This window comes from Henckelia pumila, unplaced genomic scaffold (genome assembly GCF_033568475.1).
Source record: "Henckelia pumila isolate YLH828 unplaced genomic scaffold, ASM3356847v2 CTG_19:::fragment_3, whole genome shotgun sequence".
Taxonomy (NCBI): domain Eukaryota; kingdom Viridiplantae; phylum Streptophyta; class Magnoliopsida; order Lamiales; family Gesneriaceae; genus Henckelia; species Henckelia pumila.
Genome location: NW_027331777.1, coordinates 1939932 through 1964939, shown reverse-complemented (window position 1 = coordinate 1964939; position 25008 = coordinate 1939932). Strand labels below are relative to the sequence as shown.

At 34.8% G+C, this 25008-nt stretch overlaps 2 protein-coding genes across 5 annotated transcripts; both read right to left on the bottom strand.

Moving 5' to 3' along the window:
* Window positions 1-385: 385 nt before the first annotated feature.
* On the bottom strand, window positions 386-4145 carry LOC140870729 (ATP synthase subunit O, mitochondrial). The gene is made up of 6 exons (XM_073273122.1): window positions 3961-4145; window positions 3725-3775; window positions 2787-3030; window positions 1499-1611; window positions 796-882; window positions 386-687 (listed from the first exon to the last, which is right to left on the bottom strand). The coding sequence occupies exons 1-6, from the start codon at window positions 4057-4059 to the stop codon at window positions 559-561; spliced, it is 723 nt and encodes a 240-aa protein (XP_073129223.1). The 5' UTR covers window positions 4060-4145; the 3' UTR covers window positions 386-558.
* A 2452-nt stretch (window positions 4146-6597) lies between these two features.
* LOC140870726 (telomerase reverse transcriptase) lies at window positions 6598-17876 on the bottom strand. 4 transcript variants are annotated; one of them, XM_073273116.1, is made up of 14 exons: window positions 17508-17876; window positions 16127-16204; window positions 15867-15932; window positions 15613-15781; window positions 14547-14660; window positions 14212-14462; window positions 12705-12831; window positions 12253-12397; window positions 11511-11649; window positions 9679-10950; window positions 9425-9526; window positions 8970-9331; window positions 7435-7707; window positions 6598-7159 (listed from the first exon to the last, which is right to left on the bottom strand). In XM_073273116.1, exons 1-14 carry the CDS (start codon window positions 17793-17795, stop codon window positions 6886-6888), a joined length of 3660 nt encoding a protein of 1219 aa, XP_073129217.1. In that variant the 5' UTR covers window positions 17796-17876; the 3' UTR covers window positions 6598-6885. The 4 variants fall into 4 exon arrangements, with proteins under 4 accessions (XP_073129217.1, XP_073129216.1, XP_073129218.1 ...); XM_073273115.1 differs by having other exon boundaries at window positions 8970-9526; XM_073273117.1 differs by lacking the exon at window positions 14547-14660 and having other exon boundaries at window positions 8970-9526.
* Window positions 17877-25008: the final 7132 nt, after the last annotated feature.

Genomic DNA, 25008 nt, shown 5'->3' with positions numbered 1-25008 from the left:
TTTTTTGTCAAGTGTAAAAATCATAACATGAAAAGGAGGTAAATACCGAATCTAAAAAATACAAGAGAAGTGAAAGCAAATTACCCACCGATAATAAATTATAAATTTCACATTATTGTAATAGCAAAAAAAAACATTCTGGTGTAGTCGAACACCCTTCACCGGACAATTGAAGGATGACAGAATGCTCTTAAATGCAAGTGCATCGCAGAATTGTCATTACATATTTATGCCCTCTTTGTGGTGCCTAAGTCTATCAAGTGTGTTGAGAATCCCTGGAAACGATTATCATATGACGAGTGGGAAATTTTTGTTAAAAAAAATTCCTTAAAAATTCCTCTAACACGAGGACGGAATTCAAAAAGTTGTGCATGAATCAAACAAATAAAAAAACGAGTAGCTTTTATTTGCAAGCACCGGACAACACATTGTGAGCGTCAAATAAGTTCATGATCAATCACCACACCACCAAAACGACAATTGGTGCCACATCTCCGAATATTTAGGTTAATTGATTGGGAACATCCATCAAAATGTGCTTTTACATATTCTAACCATTTATTGGGCATCCAAGTTGATAGGCTGGCGTAGGAAGCGCTCCATCTGAAGTGCCCTGGTCTTTATGGACATGTCGAAAACTTTTTGCTGGAATTCAACCACGAGTCCACCAAGAATGCTGGTGTCAATCTGCAGATCGACCAATAAAATTGTGGATACATCATCTTCTATGGAGACAAAATCTCCAACAGTTGAGTGTGTGTGTTTTGGGAATAAGAAATGACTAAAAGCACATACCTTCTGTTCAAGCTTAACTTTCTTTCCTTGTCCAAGTATATCCTGCAATGTTTCCTTCAATTCTTTCTCCTCCTCTGGAGGTAGAGCCTGGCCATACAAGAACAGGTCGTGAGTAAAAAAGATGATGAATAAAAGACCAACAACCATAACTTTTCTTATGGCACACACACTCAGGATTCATAGTTGCCAAGCTAAAATTTGCATAAACATTGCTAAATATTTGGACTCTTAATGTCAAATACAAATATATTAGAAGACAAAACAGATGCACTGCATGTACAGAATGAATTGTCATAAAAACATCGATAACTCGACTTATAAAACAACAAAATATAATTCATATAACATATTTTTTAAATGAAGATTATATATAATATCTCCCGATTCTTGATGCTTAGTATATGATAATAATAGATAATTTTCTTGTGGTAATTGGCAGGACATTTTTGGTGAGTGAAAGATGTTCTTCTAATCCCATATATTTTATATAGAAATAAATAGCATATGATAATACGCAACACACCATATAAGCATGAATATTTTTTCTACCCCCTGCACGGTAATTATGAAGACATGTCTCATGATTAGGATGTTTATAGATGCTGCACAAGCACAAATCCAGTACCAGGACAGTGAGGGGCATTATTTGCAAAAGTAGAAAATATTGGTATACCTAAAGTAACATTCCAAACGATGAACTTACAATAACAGAGGTTACAGTAGCTTTAACTTCCCCTCTATGTGCCATGGTCAGCTCTGAGAATCGCTGGGCTATCCGTTCTATGTGTCCCAACCTCCCTGATTCGGCAACAACAGCTGGTACAACCAAATGGCATAAGACATGTTGTATATGCACATAGATGATACAAGTAGATAATGTGATAAGAAAGACGATCGGACGGATGGTCGACTGGAAAATAAAATAAGAGGTCTCAAGCCCCAAGGTGGCATTAACTTGTCAAGATTTTGTTCATGTCAAAGCAGTAGGAATTAGATGAATGACAAAGGAGATACTTGCAGATTGAGTCTTAGTTTCTTCTGAGTAGATAATGATGGTGTACATGTGCTTATTTCTATTGCTGGTCCTAGTAGTTGAGTGAAATGTTTACACGTGAAAAAAAACTAATGAAAAAAAAGATAAACAACTTGTATGCTAAGAATTTCTTAAAAATTCAAATATCTTAGCCTCTGCAATTTTCAGCTTATAATGAAATTTTAAGTATAACTTTGTCTTACATGGTATGAGACCGCAGATAAGCAAATCCAACATGGTATGAGACCGCAGATAAGCAAACCCATAAAACACAAAGTTGCTTCGTAACTAATACGTGATGAAAAGAAACCTAATTGGTACAAAAGAGAGTAGCAATTGCATATAGTTCCAGCAAGTTTCAAATGCATCAAATCTCTGAGTTAGAGAACCACAAGGAAATTTAGTGCTAAATAGTTTAATTATTTTTAAAAGAATTGCTAATTCATGATATTGATTACTGCATAGTACTAATTACAAGACCCACCTCAAGTATCTGGTTTCCACTTAGACAAATGAAGTCATAAAGGAGAAAATAGCCTTTTACAGCAAAGAAACAAGGACGGAGCTAAAAAACTGGTTAAGAGAACATAAATACTGAAGCTCTGTACAGTCGAAAGTAAGAGGAATGACTCTCATATCTCAAAGCTAATGAACAACATCGTTACACACTCTTACTGTGTGGCGATTTCAAAAGGTCCTCAACATTAGCATGCCATACAAAAGTGATATAACCCTCATCTCTAGATGCATTTGATGATATGTACTGTATTGCAACAACAAAATCATAGACATTTGACTTCAGCGCTTGTATTACGTATAAGAGAGCCAACAAACCACTTCCAGATCAAGGGCAAGGCAAAAGAAATCTCTCATAATGATCAACATTTTCAGGTGCATGCTATCATAACGACAACAAATCATTCCGAAATACAATGTACTCATTTGCAAAAGCACATACCCAAAAAGTTCTTTGTTATGTCCTCAAACTTAGCCTGAGTACCAATATCCTTTACGGCCTTCACTCTGATATCCGCAGTCACAGATAGATCTTTCATGAATTGAGAAAATTTGGGGCTTTTCTTTGAAGCCTCGATAAGAACAAGAAGCTCAGATTCAACCTTGTCCAGAACATTAGCTTTAACAGCAGCAAGGTACAATGCCGAAGCATAGTTTCCTGAGACACCATACATTGCAAAGGGTACCTAAACACAATACAAAAAGGAAGGGAGGGAGGGGGGAATTATCAGGAAAGCAAGAAACTTCTCAGCAGCATTTTTTATGAACTTCTTCAAAACTTTTACGTTAGAAAAAAAGGTGTTGAAATGGGGCAAGGGAAAATCAATAACTCAACGCCCTACCAAATCATCAATCACGACTGACACATACACATCATAAATCACACATACATGAATAAAAACAAGTCAATATAAGAATAAATTTTTCAAGGACTAAATTTCCGATATTAGGCAATCAGGTAAGCAAAATTGTACGGTATGGTATGGATCTTATTATCTTAAGGAGTTTGAGTTCAGAAACTAACTTTATTCCTCAGTAAAGTTTTGAGTTAAATATTAGTTCTGTGGAAGAACTACATGATTAAAAAAATGTGTAACACTGTTCATAAAAAACAAGCACGAAAGTTAGATGGATGCAGAGCCTACTTTAGATGAAATAAAGAAGAACCGTCATATCATAATACTGGTCGCAAACTACAACGACTCAAGGCTAAAAAAAACTTTAAGAATAAAAATGTATTCAGGGCAACCTTGAGCTTAGATAACTCAATTAAATTAAATAATCTAAGCTCGTGAAAGTTTCATCATTATTTCCTGTGAAAATAAGTGTAATTTCTAATTACATGTATTCGAAATAAGCATCCAAAAAAATTATCATTACCTTGACTTTCTGCTCCTTCACAGGAGAGGTCGTTGCATAGTTCCTCGAAAACTGCAATAAATAACAACCAACAACTGAACAGAAGCAAACCCACTTATCTAGGGTCGTAAAAATTTGACGTGAAACACTAAATCTAAGGTCTACTTAATCCTTCCGAGCAGATCGAGATCGGGAAATAAGAAAATAAAACAAATCGCACCATTTCTTCATGTAATAAGACCAATTATCGGCAATACCTCAGCGTTAGCGAAGGTAGGGCAGACGAACGCTTTCTGGGCGTCGGTGGTTAGGGTTCTACGGAGGAGAGGAAGCGCCGATCGCAATCGCCCCGCCATTGCCAGCTTTGATTTCCTGTTTCTTGTTTTGAGTAACTCACAGCGGCAGCTGTTTGTTTGAAGAAAGGGAATCGGAAAATGTTGGTATTTAGTGGGGAGGCATGATTTTGGGGGAAAAGTGAAACCTATTTATTAGGTGACACGTGTCCTATTATTATTTTAATTATTATGTTAAAATCATTCATTTTTACTATAATCTTAATATTAACTTTAATTATATTGAGTTATCCCTTTTAAACATGTCATTAAAATAAACCCAACTTTTTTTTTTTTTTTTTTTTTAAAAATGACATTGGAAAGATTTGTGTTTTGGCTAGGTCGACCTCCATAAGTCTTGATATGGGGCAAGGACAGCCAGGTTGGATAAACCGAGCATTGGACTTGGCCTACGTCTCAAGGTCTCGAGCTGGAGGAAGTGTGATGTTGCGTGATAAGGCACTATGACGATTCGCCCGACCTCGGGAGCAGGGGTTCGAGTTGATCCAAGTGCATGAGCTGGCCTCTTGGCATATGATGTTGTTTAGGAGGACCCAAGTGATGCGAATTTTGGATGCATAAAAACAAACACGATTATAAACGAATCGTATCCTCAATTCAATAGCAAAACGATTCTTTAATGTTGTCCCAATCTTTTGAACAATTAAGTTTTCGGATATCCACCTCTAATTTACTTGAAATTAGCAACAGATAATCATGAGAAGAAAATAATTAATCACAACGGAACCTTCAGAAAATTTGTTTCTGACAATCCACGAAGATAATCACTTGACAAACACTACAAAGTAATTAAACTTTGATAAGTTTGATTTTTGACAAAGCAAAAACTTCAATAAAATTTTAGAAAGAATTTTAAGAAATGATAAAAATCAATAATTTAATAACTTCAATAATCTATTCAATAATGAATGTATATGTTGTATTTATAATACAACTACAAAATAATAAAAGATAACGCAAAAGATATCAAAATATATCATCTAAAAGTTTTCTAGTAGACTTATAACACTCAAAATAGGAAAATACTAATTAAATAATTAGTAATTAATAAAATCCAAAACACACACAAAATGCCGCATTGTGTGTTTTTTCTCGGAAGAAAACGCAGAAGCGCAAGAAATCCCCGTAGCAGCGCAACAATGTGATAAACTTTCCCGCAGAGGCGTAAGAATGCGAAGTACTTTCCCGCAGACGCGCACAAGTACGTAACAACCTATTCCCGCATGCGCAGAAGCACATCACAAAACGCAGCAACGCCAAGACATAACGCCTCATTCTAGCGCGATAGCGCTAGAAATCTCCCCAGCAGCGCTAATCAAGTACTATTGCGCCTCCCAACAGCGCTTCTCAGCAGCTCTTCTCATATTCCTTTCTTCTGTTTCTTCAATATCTTCATTCTCTTGGACTTTCACCAACTCTAGAACATTGAAACAACCTCCAAATTGATCTTCAAGAAATTCAACTTGATTACCATAGATCCCAAATTCGTCCAATCTCGATGACAACTTACGGAACAATTCTTGGAACAATATGAATCTTCGAGCACCTCCTAGATTCATATCACCAAAGGAGTATTTGATAGAGCTTTTACAAAGTGCTTCTTAGCTTCTAGCTGCATAGAAGTGTTTTTAAGTGTTTGTGAATGTTAAATTCTGTTTTAACTTCTACAACTTTTACCCAAAAGCAAGAACCTAAAATTTGATGATTTTTTTAGCTGAGTAACACTCTTGTGAGACGGTCTCATCCGTGAGCCGTGTCAACTCTACTCATATTTATAATAATAAGTAATACTTTTGGCATAAAATATAATATTTTTTAATGGATAACTCATATAAGAGACTCATCTCAAAAAATGACCCTTGAGACCGTCTCATAGGAGTTTTTGTCTTTTTAGCTTTTGCTTTTTGTTTAAGGTATAAAATTACAAGTTGACATATATACCCTTAATAAACTTATCATATTACATATGTTTTTATTATTTATTTAAAATATTTTTTTAATTTTACATTATTATTATTACAAGTATTTTTAATTTTTTTTAAAATTTTACATTATTATTACAAGCATTTGTTAAAAAAAATATTTTTAAAAATTTTACATTATTATTACAATCATTTATTTAAATAAATATATATATATATATATTTATATATATATATATATATTGCATTTTCATACATTTTTGTACATATTTTGTATATTTATACAAATTTTTCATTTTTAATATTTTTATTTTTATTAATCTTATATTTTTTCAAGTAACAAAATTCATAATGTAAAATAATATATAAACTCATTTTTTATAGTGAGTATCAAAAAGTAAATAATCAAATAAAGGTATGGTTGTCATTTAGTTAAAAAATTAAGCTTGGAAGCAATTATTTTCTAAACACTAAACTTTAGCTTGTATTTCCAAACACTCCCTACTTGCGTCTCACCAACTTCAAAATAATCTCTACTAGAATCACTTTTAAATAAGTAAAAGCTCTCCAAAACACTCCCCAAGAGGCAGGATGGAGTGACCCAATTTTGGGGAAAAGCATTAGTATAATAATTCAGATTGAATGCATATAATAGTACCAGGCATAGAACATAGAAAGATCAAAATTAACTCAGAATGAAAGTGACTCAAGTTACTAGATGACCATCCAATTTCACTAAACCAAGACCATGACCAAAGCACACTTCATATTTGCCATATATAATATATACACCAACGAAGCTCGTTCGACAACCTAACTCCAAAAACTCGATCCAAAAACTCGATAGGTTTGGCAATATGTGGCAAAAAATTGCAAGTCTACAGTCACAATCACTGCACTGAACAGGTCAATACTTGATGCTCCAAAGTGTAGACGAATGTGTATCATCAATGGCATACCTCAGATCAGAGGAAATGTTCTCTACTTTCTCAAGTGTCTTCAACTTATGCGTCAAAAAATGAAACAGCTTCTTGCAGCGGGATTGCTTCTTCTTGACAACCCGACGATACGCATGAAATCCCAGCCATAATATTTCATGCTTTTTGATTTTGTATTTTGGACGAAAAGCAATCTCAGATTCAAATGTATACATCTTTCTCTTTATGAGCCTGTGCATGTACCTGGAAATTGGTGAACATGATGCCTTCAGTAAATGATGATTGGGAACAGGGAGAAATCCAATAATTTAGAAATAAAGGAGGCTTAATGTTTTTAGTTTTCATTTTTTGGCGTTAGTCGCCCAACCTCTGGATCCACCCCAGGTTGGAAATGCTTCACTTGGTGAGAAGTGAAGAAAACATAAAACATGAATTGAGTCCAAGAACAATGCAGTGAAAAGTAGTTGCTGAATCCTTCAACAAAAGTAAATTAACTGCAATAATATATAAATCCATACCTCAAAGACGCATCAATAGAATTGATGAGGAATTTTGGGTGGAATTTAGGCAATGACGAGAGGTCCGATATGTAGCAAAGGAACTTCATGGCACAGAGAAGAAATCCTTGATAGATGTTAAGCCTAACCACAGCGCCAGAATTGATGTTTGAATCATAGAATAATGGATGACATTTAGGTCGCAGATAATCACACAATTTTGCCTTCAGCTTACGACCTACTTTACCCTGACAGCTGACTGTCAGAGTCGAATTCAAATGAGAATTGAGGTACCTGTTCAGCATATACATTTACATTCAGTAACAAAGAAACAAAGGAGAATAAACGCACCTCAAAAAAACTTCATCAATAAAAGTCAGTTCTTTGTTGTCTACCAATAGCAGTCTCATATTGCAAGTGTGACTACTGAAGCAATACAAGACAGGAAAATAATATTCAAGACCTTCCATTTTAACTCAACCAATGCTAAACTGAGTCTTCATAGAAAACTGATTCACATTACACTCATTCGCGGAAAGCCTTATTAAATTAATTGAAGGGACACACAAACCCCGTGGTGCTCCAAGAACAAAAGATAAAATCATAAAACATATACCTGTACCAGAAGATTATGGTGTAAACATTGCTACCAATATCTAATAAATTAGGGGAAATTCTGAATATCATTTGATATCTGCACCGGTTGATGTTCTTAAAGGATGATAGTAGTCATGGTGTATTTCTTGCCCAGTATGCTGTAAATGTGTTTCTTCTGTTATGGTTACATGAATAGACGAAAAGAAACTAAGACTAAACTTGAATTGGTGAAGTCCTCGGTAGGAAAGAAACCTGTGGGGTGAAAATGAATCTATATAGTAAGCCTAGAGCAGATCGATACATAGATAGATAGAAGGCAAGGTTAGTAGCTAAGGCCATACTCAAACCTGTAGTATTGATCACTTAGGAACCATTGTTCCAGTTGCAAAGATGAATACCGTTGGCATACTGTTGGCATTATCAGCTAATTATGGTTGGGATTGTAGCAATTTGATGTCAAGAACGCTTTGTTGCACTAAGAATTAAAAAGAAAAATGTATATCGAGGTTTCACCTGGTCATGCAAATAAGTTGGCTACTCATATCATGTGTAGACTAAAAAAGCCTTGTATTGACTTGAGCAATCACCATGGGCATGGTTTGGCAGAATTGCAAGAGTTGTGATTACCATGGGATATTGACAAAACCAAGGGAATCACAAATAGTTCTTCAAAGACTCACTTTCCGGAAGAGTTGCAGCATTTTTGGCACACGATGATATTATAGTGACCAATGATGATGATAAGGAGAGTATCAAAGCATCAGGGAAGCTAAATTAATTTCTTGGAGTTGAGATGGCTCACTCTAAGAGTGGCATTTTATCTCCCAACAGAAGTATGTTGCCGATCTCAAAGAAACAGGCAAGGCAGCATGCAAGTAGAATATAAGATTATAAGGGGCAAAAACATTTCACTTCATGCATCTATCCCAGTAAATAACGACAGAATAAAGAACACAAACCTCGTATAGTCAGCCTGAATTTCCAACGTGCTGCAGTTGACCAGAAGCCCACTCCAACGAAGAAACGAGACACCATCTTTGCCAACATGCCTGTTTGACTGCAATCCTTGGCTGTTGTTCATGTTAAAATTTAAACCATATTTCTCCTTGTTCATGTAGCAATTGTACTCACGAACTCCTCTTTCCAACCGGGAGAAGAACATAGAAGCCTGCTTCTTTGAAGTTGATATGAAAAGGAAGTCATCAATAAACCTAAGCAGAAGAGACTCAGAAGTACGCGCAAATATTTCTTCAGTATGATTACCCCCTAAAATTGAAGCACAACGGGTATCACTTTCTCCAGAAATGTTCGCAAAAGCTTTCTGAAGGAACGGAAAGATTACATTACTTTCCATGTGTCCATAGTAAAATGAGCAAAGCAAAGTAGACAAAACACTTCCTTGAGGTATACCAACTTGTTGTAAGTAAAAGTTTTTATCTAATTGCACCACATTATGCTTTATGTGCTCTTTCAAAAGTATGTTAAACTCTTCCTTCCTTATTTTTCTGCTGAATGCCTGAAAACGTAGAGGAAAGAAAGTGATTACTACTTACAGAGTCTGATCCTAATCGAAAAATTAGGGAAAGAAAGTGACCAACTACTTAAACAGTTTGATCCTAATTCTAAGATAATGGTACAAAAGCCATCCTTCTGAGCAAATATCGATACCTTCTTAACAAGAATACTATCCAATGAATGGGCAGGAAGCCGTGGTGTGATTTTTTTAGATTCAGCAACTACACCTTGTTGTGCTAGTACAGGATGCTGATGGACCTTCAAAGAATTTTTTGTGCAAATAACTTGAATATACTTCTCCAAAGTAAATTCATCGTACAACATGACATCATTCATGATATCGAGCAATTTATCCTGGTTAAGAGAGTCAAAAGCTTTTGACACATCCGAAACCACAAGGAATACGCAAGGCATGCGGGCAGGTCCATTTTTCAGAGAAAACAAGAAAGGAACTAGCTTTCTGTGGACATCATTATAATCAAATACCGACGAACCCAGCTTCTCCGGTTCCATTGTCTGTATACCTTTTAGAACCACGTGAAAATCACGAAGGACACTATTTACCGACTTAAATGACTCGAATGTGACACTTCTGAGATTGTGACACGCTGATCTCCTCAAATGTTGATCGGAGTGAATTCCAGGAAGCAGTGGCCGATGTGGCATTTTGGAGGATGCCTGAAGGTTTGCCAGAACCCTAAAACCTTTTCTCTTAGGACAAAGTCTGATCCTTGAGAAACCAAATGATCGTTTTCTTAAAATTTTTCTGGTGGAAGCGTGATTTAGTTGACAATAACTCTGATTCTTCAGGCATTTCCCTGCTTCTCTCAGCATTTTCTTCCAAGAAGACTTTCTATAATATATTAGCTCTTGCTTTTCATTCTCACTTTCTGTGACATAGAAGTTAGCTTGAACCACTGGTGATACTAGATGAGTAAAGAACCAAAACATCCAGCATTCCAAAATCTTATGCCTAACAATATCAGCGACTGCAAATTCACTGCATCCCTTATCCATAGGCCTAGATGACCATTTAGAATGTCCCATCCCATCAAAGCTTAAGATGCAAGAAAAATTATTACTTGACAATAAAGGAAACTTTGATATTTTCAGTTTGTGCATACATTGCTTCAGCGAAAACTTCTCAAATTTTCGCAGCTGAATGAATTTTGATATGTTCTTCCTCAAAACTCTCCAATTAGAATGGGTTCCAAGCAATTGCACAGGAACGATTCTCCGACAAATTGCCCAAATAAATGATATAACCTGTTTCTTCAGACAATAATTCTTACTTGAGTCAACCAGATCATTAGTGGCTTCTGAAAACATCTTGCAACTTGCCTCAATATCATCATGAGATGTTTGGCCTTCAATTTGAGCACCATAACATCCACTCGCAGCTATGCTCTTCCCATGATCAATTTCCTAAACCCACAAGTCAAAAGCATCACAATTGACAAATCATAATAAAAACAACATGATGAAGTTTTAACTGGACATCAATGATATCGTGCGATTCACATGGGAAGAAGTTGGAGGACTTAATCTTTATCCTCCTTTTAAAAAAACAAAAAACTAGATTCTGCAACTAGTATGACCACATTAAATTTGCTAAATTGAGCATGCGCAACATAATGATGTTCAAGTCCTGTTCAATAGACTTAAAAAGGAAAAGTATTTACAAAAAAGAATCCATCTACGAGAGTAAGAGTGATCTACTAAAAATCTGAACTTGTTAAAACTTCCTCTGCCAATCAAACTGAAGCACCATCGAAAAGGTGACAAGAAAAAGAAGTGGAAATAAATTGATCGGCAATAGTAGCCACCTAATACATAACACTTCAGCCTGAGATCAGAATAATTCGAAGTTCAATAAAGCATTCTTTATGAAGTACGCATTGTATGAAAGACATCAAATGGAAAAGTGGTCGACCTTTAAGTTGTACAAGATAGACAAGCAAACATCCTTGATCATAAACACTGACCTGAGTCATAAGGCCAGGACCCTTACTTTCACTTTCAGAAGAGGCTGTGACGGAGCAGTGTTTGTCCAACAGCCTCATATGTCGGCAATTATGAGTCTTACGAATTAGACTTTTGAGAAGCTTAATAAGATGATGATACCTACACGATAGGGTACAAGACATTAGATGGAACATCTGATAAGCGAGAGAGTTTCAAGGAATTCCAAGTTGCATTTGTGACCACAATGTTAAAGGATATTGTGTTAATAGATGACCAAGTGCAGCAACTTTATCGATAAGGTCCTCCAAATAGAAATAAAATATCGACTGTTGCCTTCCCAATCAATAAAACTAAAGCCGGAATCAAAAGAAGAAAATAATTTGCTATGGGTAAATTTTACCATTTTTATTTTGTATACAAACCAAAGGGGCACTTTAAAATCATTTATCATGTGCCTGGCCCACACTCAAACTATAGCGCGAAAATTTTCCTATATTTTATACATGGGATATTTCTTTAATTTGTAGGGCCGATTTTGCGTTATGGGAAATATGAACTTCATTTCAAAAGTGAACTATTAAGCTCTAAACTTTGAAAATCATGTCGTATATAGAGGCCAACAACAAAGTGCAAAATTTTATGGAATTTTATCCAATCAAGCACACAATCAACAATGAGTATAACAGACAAAAAGAAAAGCAGGAAAAAAATACATGAGATCACATCGATCCATGAAAACATAATAAACCAGTTGGTGCTTACAAACAGTCAGATTTGATTGGGAAACTGCTTTCGCTGTGAAAACACTGCACTGATTGAGAATTCTTGTCTATGCCAGGAATTCCAAAGATATTATTGAAAAGAACAGTTGCTCCAAATTCATTGGGCTTCAACCTATTCAAAATGTCTGTCCACTGTTGAGGATGAAGTATTATCATTTTCAACACAAACTGAAAGGAATAACATTGCATAGGAGAGTAATGCCAGCGTTCTAGAAGTTTGAGGTCTTTGGGGCAAAGCAAAGGGATAATCTTATGAAAACCGGAAGCTACAGAAAGTAACAGTGGAGATTTAACAGCTACATTTTCATGGAAAACGAACACAATGCTGAATGCTTCACTATGATTCGCGTGTATTAGGATGATAGATACACGAATCTTCAAGTAAAAAACTCCTGGACTGGCTGAATATACTGAAATATATGATAAGGATACGCATTTTGGGGAACATGGATGATGAATTCTCCAATCTATAGAATATATTTCGCCTACGAATCTCAGCACTTTTTGCCAACTTCGGTAAATTTCGAAATACCAAACAACAAAAGCATGGTGACATGTTCTGCAAAAGTCAAAACCAAAAGCCCCATCATTCGAGAGAAAAAAAAATTAAATGCAATGAAACAAAAAAGTGTGTATAGATCCAAATGTAAAAAAAAATACAAAAAATCCAGCTTTAAACAGTCCATCATGTAGCTTAACAAGCACGATTGTCTCGTTAAAAAAGGTTTAAACAAGTTAACAACTCTTCCTTAAGCAAAAAGTCACCACGTTGAAACTCTAGAAGTTTATTTGTTGCAACTACCTTTCGTATTAAAAACATGAGCATTCTCGAGTAGAGGCAAAGATTCCTCTTTTCATATGATTGTTTACTTATTTAAAGTTTCCAAGAGAGAACTTAGGAGAAGAGTTATGTAATTTTGTCCTACTTTCCAGTTTCCACTATCAACCCAAAGCTCTCAATATCTCTCCTCTGCATTTATTTTCCAATTTAAGGTGGGAGTTTTACTTTAAATAGAATTGACATGAAAAGCAACACAGTGAACCTAATGATATCTAGTGCATCTCTGTTTTCCTACACAAAAACACAACCAGGTAATTGTTTGTTGTCATTTTAGATGAACATCAACTTTTTGAATAGGTCTCATCTCCTGTACCAACAATATAAAGGTCAACATCAACTTTCTGACTAAACCTCATTTCCTGTACCAACAATATAATATTATTCGACCCTTAGAAACTTTTGTTGATTGTTACATGCTCTCTCTGATTGTTCAAAGTGAAGATTTCAAGAAAAACACATATATAGAAAGCCTCGACTGATAATATTAAGTTATAGTTTATCAATTCTACTCAATTTAGGGAATCATTCCTAATAATTAGAATGAGAGAGACCGCCATCACAGACGAGGGTACTATCGAAATAAAACAATTAACAGTTTAATTAAAGAAGAAGAAATTTTAAAGCCTGCAAAGTCACTTAAATTAAATGGAATAGTATATAATAAGAGGAAAGCATTTAGTAATGTTGAATACTTGATGAACAACAATCAAATGCATGAATAAACCAAAAACGTGATTTTAACTCAAATTTTCTTCATATTAATTTGATCAATAATATTACAGAGTGGTTGATGTTCAGGTTGGAGAAAACTTGTGAATCTATTCATAAAAGAGTTAGCCCGACATTAGCCTAGAGGATCAATAAGGTCAGGCAACTCAACAAGAACATCAAATCATTAAGCTTGTAAAGAGATGAACACCTTATTTCCATAGATATTAATGTCCCACAGGCATTTGTCATAGCTTTAGCATAGTAGTGTAAGTAAATAGATTCTGCTATTCATGAAGACCTAATTGTTTCCGTTCCTCATTACCAGAAAACTTGCATACAATTGAAAGGGATAAACTGTTTATTTTCGACAGAAACCAACACACGTACAGTTTCATCACTTTGAACTGAACTTGAGAAGATGGCATTTTGAAGGCCTCTGGATACACCATTGCTGTTGCTAAAATCTTCTTCACCGGGCATCATCAAAGAACAGGTTTCTGCAATGGCCAACTGCTTACGTTTTCTTTGGCGCTGCCAGCGAAACAGTCTTTTACGCTTCCGACAAGGTCCAAAATTTGGTTTTGAGGTTACCTCAGATTTTTTCAGTGAAAGTTCTTCCTTACAAACACATGAAGATCCTGCAAATAATACATCTTGTTCAGTAATTCTTTTGACAAAGTATTATTCCTTCAATGACTACAAGAATGTTGAGTCAACCCTACCATGACTATCAATAAACCTAATAAAGTTTGAAGAAGGCTCAACACCCAAAGAATGTAAGCAGAGCTGTTTCCCTACCATTGACTCATCTTCTTCAGCCTTTTTCCTCTTCTTCCCTAATCATAAAAATTGTTTGAAGCAGATACACTTTACAGAAACCTTAATGAACTAGCAATTCTCATGAAGTTAAGTGATAAAAGTTCCAAAGCCAATTTGAATGCAACGGACTACAAGAGTAGCAATGAAAGGACAGTGGGCTCAAGCCATTGACAAACCTTTTCTGAAAGAGTTACTGTCAAATCGAAGCGGCTAAAATGCTTTGATACAGCACTAAACACTAGGGTCATTTGATGTCAACGAATGATTAAGCAATTGCAATAAAAAAAAATTTCATAGTCACAATTACTCACGATTTATATATATGCTGCCAACCTGGCTGTAAATGCGGTTGTCAGGTTTATTTCAATTTGACTAAAGTTTAAATAAAATGTGTAGTTTACAATTAGAGCTTCAATATTTTTAGGTCTCCAAGGAAGTGTACAACAAGGTTATGCCAGATTAGATAGCATATCTTCTAGGTCGAATCTAAAAATCAGCATAAACATCTTCCGCGAAGTTTGAAGGAATGGAATATAACTATGTTTATATGCAGTGTCGTTAAACTCATGTTCGTTGTCAATCTAAGAAAACAAAATGCATACAAGAAAACATTTGAAACAACTGAATTCCAGCGTTCTAAATGGTGGTCGAGGCGGCCATCGACCGCACCTCCTTTGCCTTAGGAGGTTTTGTAGGCGGTCAAAGGTAAGCCAAGGTGGGTGGGGCGGGCAGGTGAGGCGGTCAAAAGTAAACAAAATTTTAAAAAACTCTAATTATCAATACATTATACGCTTTCTATTCAAAACATAATAGTCAACTCAATCATGCACATTTAATTTATGCATTATATTGCATGATTATATAAAAAATAGTAAAAGAAATTCAACCGCCTAGGTGGCCAAGGCGGTAGGCAGTCACTAACCTCCCCGCCACTGCCATTTACGACACTGCTGAATTCTAAAGCATTACCGCGATAGGTGAGGGGATGATTATGAGATTTAGACTCGGGCATGGATCTAGACAACTTTAAGTTCAGCTCGCTGATAGGAAAACCGATTATTTGATGATGTTTATGTCGAGGCAGGGGCAAAAATAGTGAAGTGTACTTCAGCAAATACATCATCAGAGCATCTCCAACCTATGTAAATTGTCATGGGTAAACCACCATGATTCCAATATACACAGCTAAACAAAATACTAATAGAAACCATATAATTACTTACTCTTGTAAGGAGCAGAATCCATGCTGAGGACATTAATGTATCAATGATTGCACTAGAGCGATTGGCCTGCTAGACATGAAATTCCTCAATAGGAATTCACCTACCATCAAATTATCTTATGCATGATAAAGTTGGGATTTATATGTATACTTGCTAAGTACGTTGGTCTCCAAGATCTTTTGACGAATTTTGGCATATGAAACTTCAACCGGTTATAGTATACTTGAATAGACTAATTGGTAAAAGTTATAAAAACTCACTTTGTTGTACCCGCAGCAGAGCAGATTTGAAGAAGATGGTTGTTCATACAATATCATTTCAATGGATCTTCTCACAATCTGACTCATGAAGTACAATAGCAAAATATAATACAAACAAAATCTTAAACTTCATTCCAATTGGTATCTTGAACTAAGATAATTGCTTTAGTCAGGCCAAGAGTTGCACATAGAAGCAAATTAAAACAGTTGCTTAAGTAGGGTCTATACTCTTAGAAGCAGCATTGGTGCATTTCCCTCTTGAAAGTAACACCACAGTAGAACCATATTCACAACAGTAACATAAGAGCCAAGTGTTTGAAAACAAAGAATATTCAGTTATGTCTAATCTAAACAAAAAAATGTGTCTGGATCAAATCATGAACGTTCCACAAATTGAAAGTGGATAGTAATCTTTATGAATGTAATATTAAACCATTGATGCAAGCATCAAGAACCAAAAGCTTGTAAGCAAATAATGTATTAAATGAAGAAGCCAGTCTGAAAGAACCTTTTGTCACTAAACCTAACTTGTACTGTTCATGAACAAAGGTGCCCGAAAAATCAAGTTTAAGGGTTCTTCAGAATCAGATAAGTTTAAGCATCATACATATTTTAATCATCATGTGAATACAATGGAGGAAATCCAAATTACACGATGCAGTCTCTCTCTGTTGCAGGCATGCTCAACCTCTTTTATGTATTATTAGTACATCGCCGATCAGGTGCACTCGTGCGTTCAAATTGGTGACTTGTACATTCTGATGTCTCCTCGGTGTTAGATAAAACTCCGGCTAAAACCATGTAAACTCAAGCACTGAACGGTGTGAAGGAAACATTTCAAAAGGACAGGGAGTCATGATTCCACTCTTTCCTTCTCAGTTTTAATATTTTCTTAGAAGAGGGAAGAGGGGGAAGAGGGCGACTTCAAGGGTCATTCATCTTGTTCACCTCTAGTTTTCTTAATCAATCTCCCATAGAAGTTCGTCCAGGCCATCCACCATGGTGCGTGTATCAGTAATTTTCGATCATCCAAGAAATTCCGAAGTACACAAGGATCTAGATGTGTATGTCGTGTTTGTAAACTGGAGGCACGGCAAATATAACAAGAGAACACAAAAAAATGTACGCCAAAGAAACTTCATTGTGATCCACTGAATGTCTAAATTCGGACAGGGGGCACGTCAAATATCACAAGAGAATGCAAAAAAATATGAATCACGCCATGGCATAGCAGAAGTCTCCCTCTAAAAATCAACGAAACGAAACCCATTGCGTTTTCCCGCCAAAACAGCAGACACTTGGCTCTCCAGTCTCCTCAGCTCTACAGTTGGATCACTTGGATGCACTAAAAAAAATCAAAGAAAGGCATAGAAAACAATACCTCTTGTTGCGACCAACGGCAGTGAGGGTCAAGCACGGGAATTGGAGGAGCGTTTTCTGAAACAACAGCATAGCATCCAGTCAAGAGTTTCCGGTAGTCGGGTGGATCTTCCGGTCGAAGAATGAAGGACATTGCTTGGTCGCCGCTGCAACAGAGGCAGCGCCGCCCACGGCACCTGCATCCCACCGGCGGAGGAGGGATCAAAGCTAAGATAGTTTCGGCTAGAGGGCGAGCACGGTTGTGGAACAGCCTCCACAAGACCTCCGGGACTCTCCTTTTTCTGGCCATTGGCGGCGGAGCAATGGAGAACTGAACAGTCGTTTTGGGGTGTGTGAGTATCAGTGCTGTGCAGTAATCGCCATTAGAGAGTACTGAAACTATGCAGTGATCGAGCTAAATATAATATGGAAAGATTTATAAATAAATACAATAATGTGTGATTGTTTTAAAAAAGAATAATGATGTAATTATTGTAATTTTGTATGGATGCTGTGTGAAATTTTATATAAATAATTTGGTAATTATATAGTATAGATTTTATTATAATGACGCATTTTTTTTGGGATCAAATTATATTGATGTATTAAATTTTTATATGTGCACGGATCACTACATATTGTTGGAAAAAGTGATATCTCTTTGTTGAGCAAAGAGTCCTCTCTGATAAGATCAGTTGAAGTGTTTATAAGTGTGGCTTGGATATAAATCCAAACAACAATTTCTTACTTTAAAATAAATTTAGTCGCATTAACAACTGAACTTAAAATTCTCGAGTGTCAATATCAGTTCAACTAACAAAAGTTCGGAATAAAACCTGGCTGACAGATTAGAACAATTCAAAAATGGCTTGAAAAATGTAGAACATAAAGGTAAAATGAGATGAAAATAGACACAAGTTTGTTTTTGGACGTTCGGAGAATCTAAGAACTCTTATTACACCCCTTCTTCCACACAAGAGAATATTCACTAGAAGAATTTGAACTTTACAAGTGATTTGAAAAATTCAGATTCAGTTTGGGCTTAACATTGCCAAAATTAAAACTCCTAGTACACTCAACTGTGAAGAACAATATACAAACTGCTTCGAATACAATGATTTACAAAGTAAATTCCTAACACGATGTGATCCAAAATGATCATATATAAATCTTTGTAGAGTGTGCTTTGAGTGCTTGATCAGTTTAGTCGGTAGGCTTGAAGACTTAAAGTTTAGAATGTAGAGTTCGTGAATTAGCAAAAAGTGCTTCCAAACTGATCTTCATATGTATTTATAGACTCCAAACTACAAAGGTCACAAACTTCAAAAAGGATCTGTTGCTAAAAATGGAAGTTTTTACTTTTGTCCATTACCCACGTCGTTATTCTTTGACATTCATACAATTAGTAGTGCTCTTGGATATTCTACACAAAAAATTGAGTACGGAAAAATTTATCCAGTATTCAGTTGACACTCTGAGGTAAACTGATTTTTCTTAAGAGAATGTTGGTTAGGACTCTGATTGATGACTTGTTAAAATCCACGCTTTTAGTATTTGAGTCTCAATTTAGTTTGACTGGCTTGTCCAGTTTAGATAATCTTTCTAGTTTAGTTAACTTGGTAAGAATGTGGACATTAGTTACCCAATTCGGTTTAGCTAGTTCAATCTTGAATCAGTTTTGCCTTATAAACTTGTTAACACCAAAACCTTAATTGCTCCAATAATTTTTTGTTTTTTGGTGTTGATAAAATTAAGCATATTAACTCATTATCTTAGGCAAATAACTATCAAATTGATTTGAACTCAACAATATGAAGCTTTTGATAAACTAATAATATATAGACTAAAATTATGTATATACCCAGTTTTGTACTTCGTATGTAGAACTGATAAATTGAAATTCTTGTAAACCAAAAAATTGATAAACTGAGAAACCAATATTCATAGAACAATATCGATAAAACAGACTGATAATCTAAAGTTCATTGTGAAACTGATATAGGTAGAATATAAAACACTAAATCTTCTCATCTGGTTTCTCAGTTTCCCTTCTGTTCTTCAGGCTTCTTCTGATCTTCCCCTTTTTTGTCAACACCAGGGGTATCTACATATCGTTTGAACATGTGGAGAAGAGTAGATAGTTGGGTTGACATGGTATTGATCTTGTTGGAAAGTGATTCATGAATTGAATTGACTTTGATGGCAAGATTTTTCATGAATCGAGTTTATTTTCTTAAAAATGTGTCATGGGAGCTAGCCAATTGAGATTGAAAAGCGGTATTTTACTTTATCTTTTCTAGACTGATAAACATGGAATTGACATCCTTTAATACTATAAACAAATCCTTCACGACTTTGCCCTTGAATGTAGCGCCCTTACCCGAGCCATTACTAAACAGACTAATAATCATGCATAATTAAAGTTAACAACAACAAATAAATAACGAAAACATCTCAAGTGATTTTACAAACCCAAAATAAAACACAAATGATAATTTTAGTCTTAAACATTAATAAAATCACAGCATTAATCACAACCCTTCACGAGAATACGAGAATCCAAACAACTTCAACTGGATTACCACCGAGAACTCAACTGCTCTAGCCACTATCGTGGCCCTCCGATCCATCCAACCTAAGACCTGTCCCGTGGAATGGGTTGTCCAAGATGAAAATAAGGATGTGAGCAAAAATCTCCCAATACGAGAATGTACGAGTTTACAAACCGATATGCATGCGAATGCAATATGCTCAGATATAAAGGATCAAGTCTAGAATCTGATGCTCAGTCCAGAGACGCCTGAGTGTGTAGTCTCTGATCTGTCCTATGAATTTGTTGGCTCCCACAATCATCAACAAGGCATAGACCTACAATGTCCAAGATCATCAAAGCTCGTAGGTCTCTTCCTATACTGTAGCTCTCGATACCCAATCATCCACTATGACGTCTTGTATTTTTAAACATTTACAAAATGTATATGTGGAAAAGCGTGTTTCAAATATAAAATTTCAGGGCATGCATCGCGTTTGCAAGTTCAAGAAATCGATTGAAATTAAAATCTATGAATAAAACTTAAAAATTCCCATGACTCTAACGTGCATAAAATATTTGAAAAAAGGATTCAACCCTGCAGACAATGACCGGCTCTTATACGGGCACGCCAAAATCTACTACTAACAAAGCAAACTTGAAACGACAATTTAAAATATTAAAACGTAAACGAAACATGAGTTTCAATAAAATATACTAAGTACGGAAATATACTTTTTAAAACATTCGTGAAACCTAACAAAAACTATCTTAATGAAATAAACAACATAAAGGATAAAACCTTTAAATAATTAAAACTCATCGTTGTGAGACCGTCATTGAAAATACTTAAATCTAAACTTTTCTTTTAACATTGACTTTTAAAGGTCGTGCATCAAACTAGTGTAATAACAAAAGAACAATAAATATATGCAAATTGTCCTCGCTTTAAAATGTTAGAGCTTCAAAACAATCGTGCCATGCAATGTCTTCATCTCTTGGACTCTTCAGCCTTTCCACCAAAGCTTTAATTCATTTATATCTCAAATCTAATTGCACCAATCAACATAGTGAGTCTGAAGACTCAACAAGAATATTCATACATGTATCGTATATGAAACATAAAACTTAATGCAAAGACATAATATAAACATATCGTAAAAACTTGTCATTTAAGGGTGATGAGATACATGTAATTATGGTAAACATAATATATCATATGAGCACATGGGTTCCCGTGATCACGGTCTTTGTACAACAAACATATAAATGTACCATCCCTACTAGCCTTGGCCGATATGCGCATCGAATATCGTCCATAATAGCCTTAGCTAAAAGGCACACCATCTCTATACCGTCCATACTAGCCTTGGTGAATATGCGCACCGAATACCGTCCATACCGGCCTTGGCTAATATGCGCACCATCTCTTTGTCGTCCATACCGGTCTTGGCCAATATGCGCACAGAATACCTTCCATACCGACTTTGACCAATATGCGCACCTTCATTCTTTGGAAAGGTCCCTCCGGAGCTCATCCCGGACCAATCCCATACTTCTACAACAAGAACACATACAACATCAAAAATATTTTCATGCATCATCATAACATTCATCATCATACTTTCTTTTCATAAATATCATTGTCATAAGCATTTTCTTCATAAACTTTCATAACATTTCATGCTTTCATAATGAACATAACTTTCTTGAGAACATACTAGCATATAATGTATTACATAATTAAACCGATCCAAGTGAGTCGTTCTTTCCGTTCTTGACATCAAAACTTGAAACCTTTCGCATAGAAACACTTAAAACATTTAAAACACCTTAAAGGATCATAAAAATGAATTTAGGACTTAAAATGTTCAAAATCCACAAACTTGGGCAGAATTGGGTGCGCTCGGGCGTGCATTTATGCGCACCCTAGTGCGCTCCCGTGCGCTCGAGCGCACAAAAGGGGCGCTCGAGCGTGCGGTACGCTGCCTGGAAAACCAAGCATCGATGCGCAAGTGCTCCTCGCGACTTCATCGGACGTTTTTGGATTTTTCGACTCTCTTTCACATGACAACATTTAACCATTGATAAATGCTAATCTTGGACATGAAAAAACTTCAAAACTCGAAAAGGATTTGCCCAAAAACAAACAACTTCAAATGATTTGATTAAAACCTTGCGTACTGATGAAACATAAAATTTGTAATTATTTATATGTTAAAAAGTGTGTTTTAAAATTAAAATTTCATTAAAATTATGAAGTTGTATTATTTTAGTGTTATGTGTTTATATTTAAATATTTTACTAAAAATATTGTATTTTATGTTTTGCGCAGGTTTGGTAAAAATAAAATTACTCAAGCTACAAAGGTTATATTGGAGTAATCTCAAATCCTATAGAATCACAAAAGAGCCATCTTCAACTTTTTAGAAGACAAAAAATTCCAAAAACCTCATTAAGATGATCAAAATAATAAAACATCAAAATGGAGACAAATTTACTTTTACTATGACCAGCTTGGAGTAAAAATAACATAAGTATTTCCCCTTTTATCCAAAAGGGGTGAATTATATGTCAAAACACATGTACAGACAAAGAGCTACGTGTTATATGTTTTGTGCAAAAGCCAAATCGGAAGTCTAAGGCATCAAACATGCTAATTAAAGTTGGGTCATGATATTAACATTCAAGGAGACAAGTACCCACCAACTTTACTATTCCACATTTAATAAGTCTTGTACTCTTGCTCTCATTTGGCCTATAAATAGATGTGTTGTATAAGAGTTTGAATGTGCAAAAGTGTAGAGAAATTCCTCACTTATAAAATAAATATTATGTGTGTAAGAATAAAAGTTTGAGTGTGCATATTTCTCCAAGTTTAAGTATGAAATTTCTTTTATCCTTACTCTTGAGTCTTATGTTCATGGCAAGCTAAATCCTTTTATGTCAAGGTAAAAATGTTTCATTGTTGGTCAAGTAAGATTGTTTATATTTTGTATATTCTTTCCTTTTCTATTTTTATTTTGTTTTACTAATTGATCTTTATTTGTAGGTATAATTTGGATGATTTATTGTTATCTATTTACATCAAATACTTGGTACCTTAAATGTGGCAACCTTGATTTGTTGTCTAATATGATACAATAAATACTAAAATAATTATATACTATAAATATATGTATCAATTTATAATAAAGTCATATATATTATTTAGACAATAGCGTGGCTCTGCTGGTTGTTCTAAATAATATATTGTGATTTGATCTAACATTTACTTTCTCGCATCTAACATTTACTTTTCCGCAACTAACATTTATTTTACCGCATCTAACATTTACTTTATCGCAACTAACATTTACTTTCTCGCATCTAACATAAAACAAAAGTCATATATTTTATTTAGACGATAGCGTGGCTCTGCCGGTTGTTCTAAATAAAATATGGTGATTTGATCTAGCACTTAATTTTATGTCAATTTATATTTATGCACTTATATATATATATATTATGGGTACCATATATTAATTATCGGTTAATCTGATATTAATATAGTGAAAACTATATTATATGATATATTTGTTTAAATATTTAATTGTTCTTTTATGTTTATATTTATGCATCTATATATATATTATGGGTACCATGTATTAAATATCAGTTAATCTGATATTAATATAGTGGGAACTATATTATATGATATATTTGTTTACATATTTCATTGTTCTTTTATGTTTATTCTTATTTTAGTTTATTTTATTTATTTTTTTGTTAAGCAATCTTAAATAAACCAAAAATGAACCTTTGAAGCCTTGACAAATTTATAATTTGTGTATTTGAAGTTTTATAATAATATTTTCATCTATAATATATCATTGCTAAAATTAAACTTACAACATCCTCTCCGTGGATCGATCTCGTACTCACGAGTATATTACTTGCAGACAACCTACACTTGGGTGAATTACAATTTAAGTTGTAGCAAGTTTTTGGCGCCGTTGCCGGGGAGGTATAAATTAAGTTTAATTTTTGTTATTTATGTTACTTATGTAAATAGTATGTTGTTTTTAATTGTATGATTATTTGGAGTCGTAAACAAAGTGGTAGACTTGTTCGAGTATCTGAAAATATTTTAAACATGGAGGATAATTCTAATAACACTACAAGAAAAACGGCCAAAGACAACGCTTTTTCCGCGTTGTTATTGTCCCCGAAAAAGCGTTGTCGTAGTCAGTGTTGTAAAAGACCATGCTCAAAGACAACGCGGAAAAAGCGTTGTCGTTTCTGGAAAAGACAAAGCTTTTTTAAGCGTTGTCGTATCTAAAAACGACAACACTTTTTCCGCGTTGTCTTTGTCACAAAAAAGCGTTGTCGTAGCATTGTTGTGAAAGACCGCGATCAAAGACAACGCTTAAAAAAGCGTTGTCGTTTTGAGCAAAGACAACGCATAAAAAGCGTTGTGATATTTTAAAAAGACAACGCTTTTTAAGCGTTGTCTTTTTTAGTAACGACAACGCTTTTTCTACCTACGACAACGTTTAAAAAGCGTTGTTTTTTCTAAAAAAAAAAATATTAATTCACAAATTTTCAATATTATCTTTCAATATTCAAAATTTTTGAAAATTAAATCTAATATACAATATTTAAATATTATAAATCATTCAAATATAACAAAAATCATTCAAATATAACAAATAATCGAATTCTTCATGTTCATCTCGGCCATGTCAAAGTTCCTGTCTTATCACTGCAATTGGTAGTTACTGATCCCATAGTTTCACAAGCTGAAATCCTACGCACTTGTAGATCAATTTGTATCAGCAATTTCTTGAAGAATACAATATTAACACTGAACAAAGCCTGACAGAGAACCATAATTAATGACATACCAAGGCCTTGTCAACCATCATTTTCTTCATTGAGTACGCTAGACTGTAGGAAATTAAAGAGAAATCAAGCTTATGAATAACAAGATTGGAGATGGGAAAATGGTAGG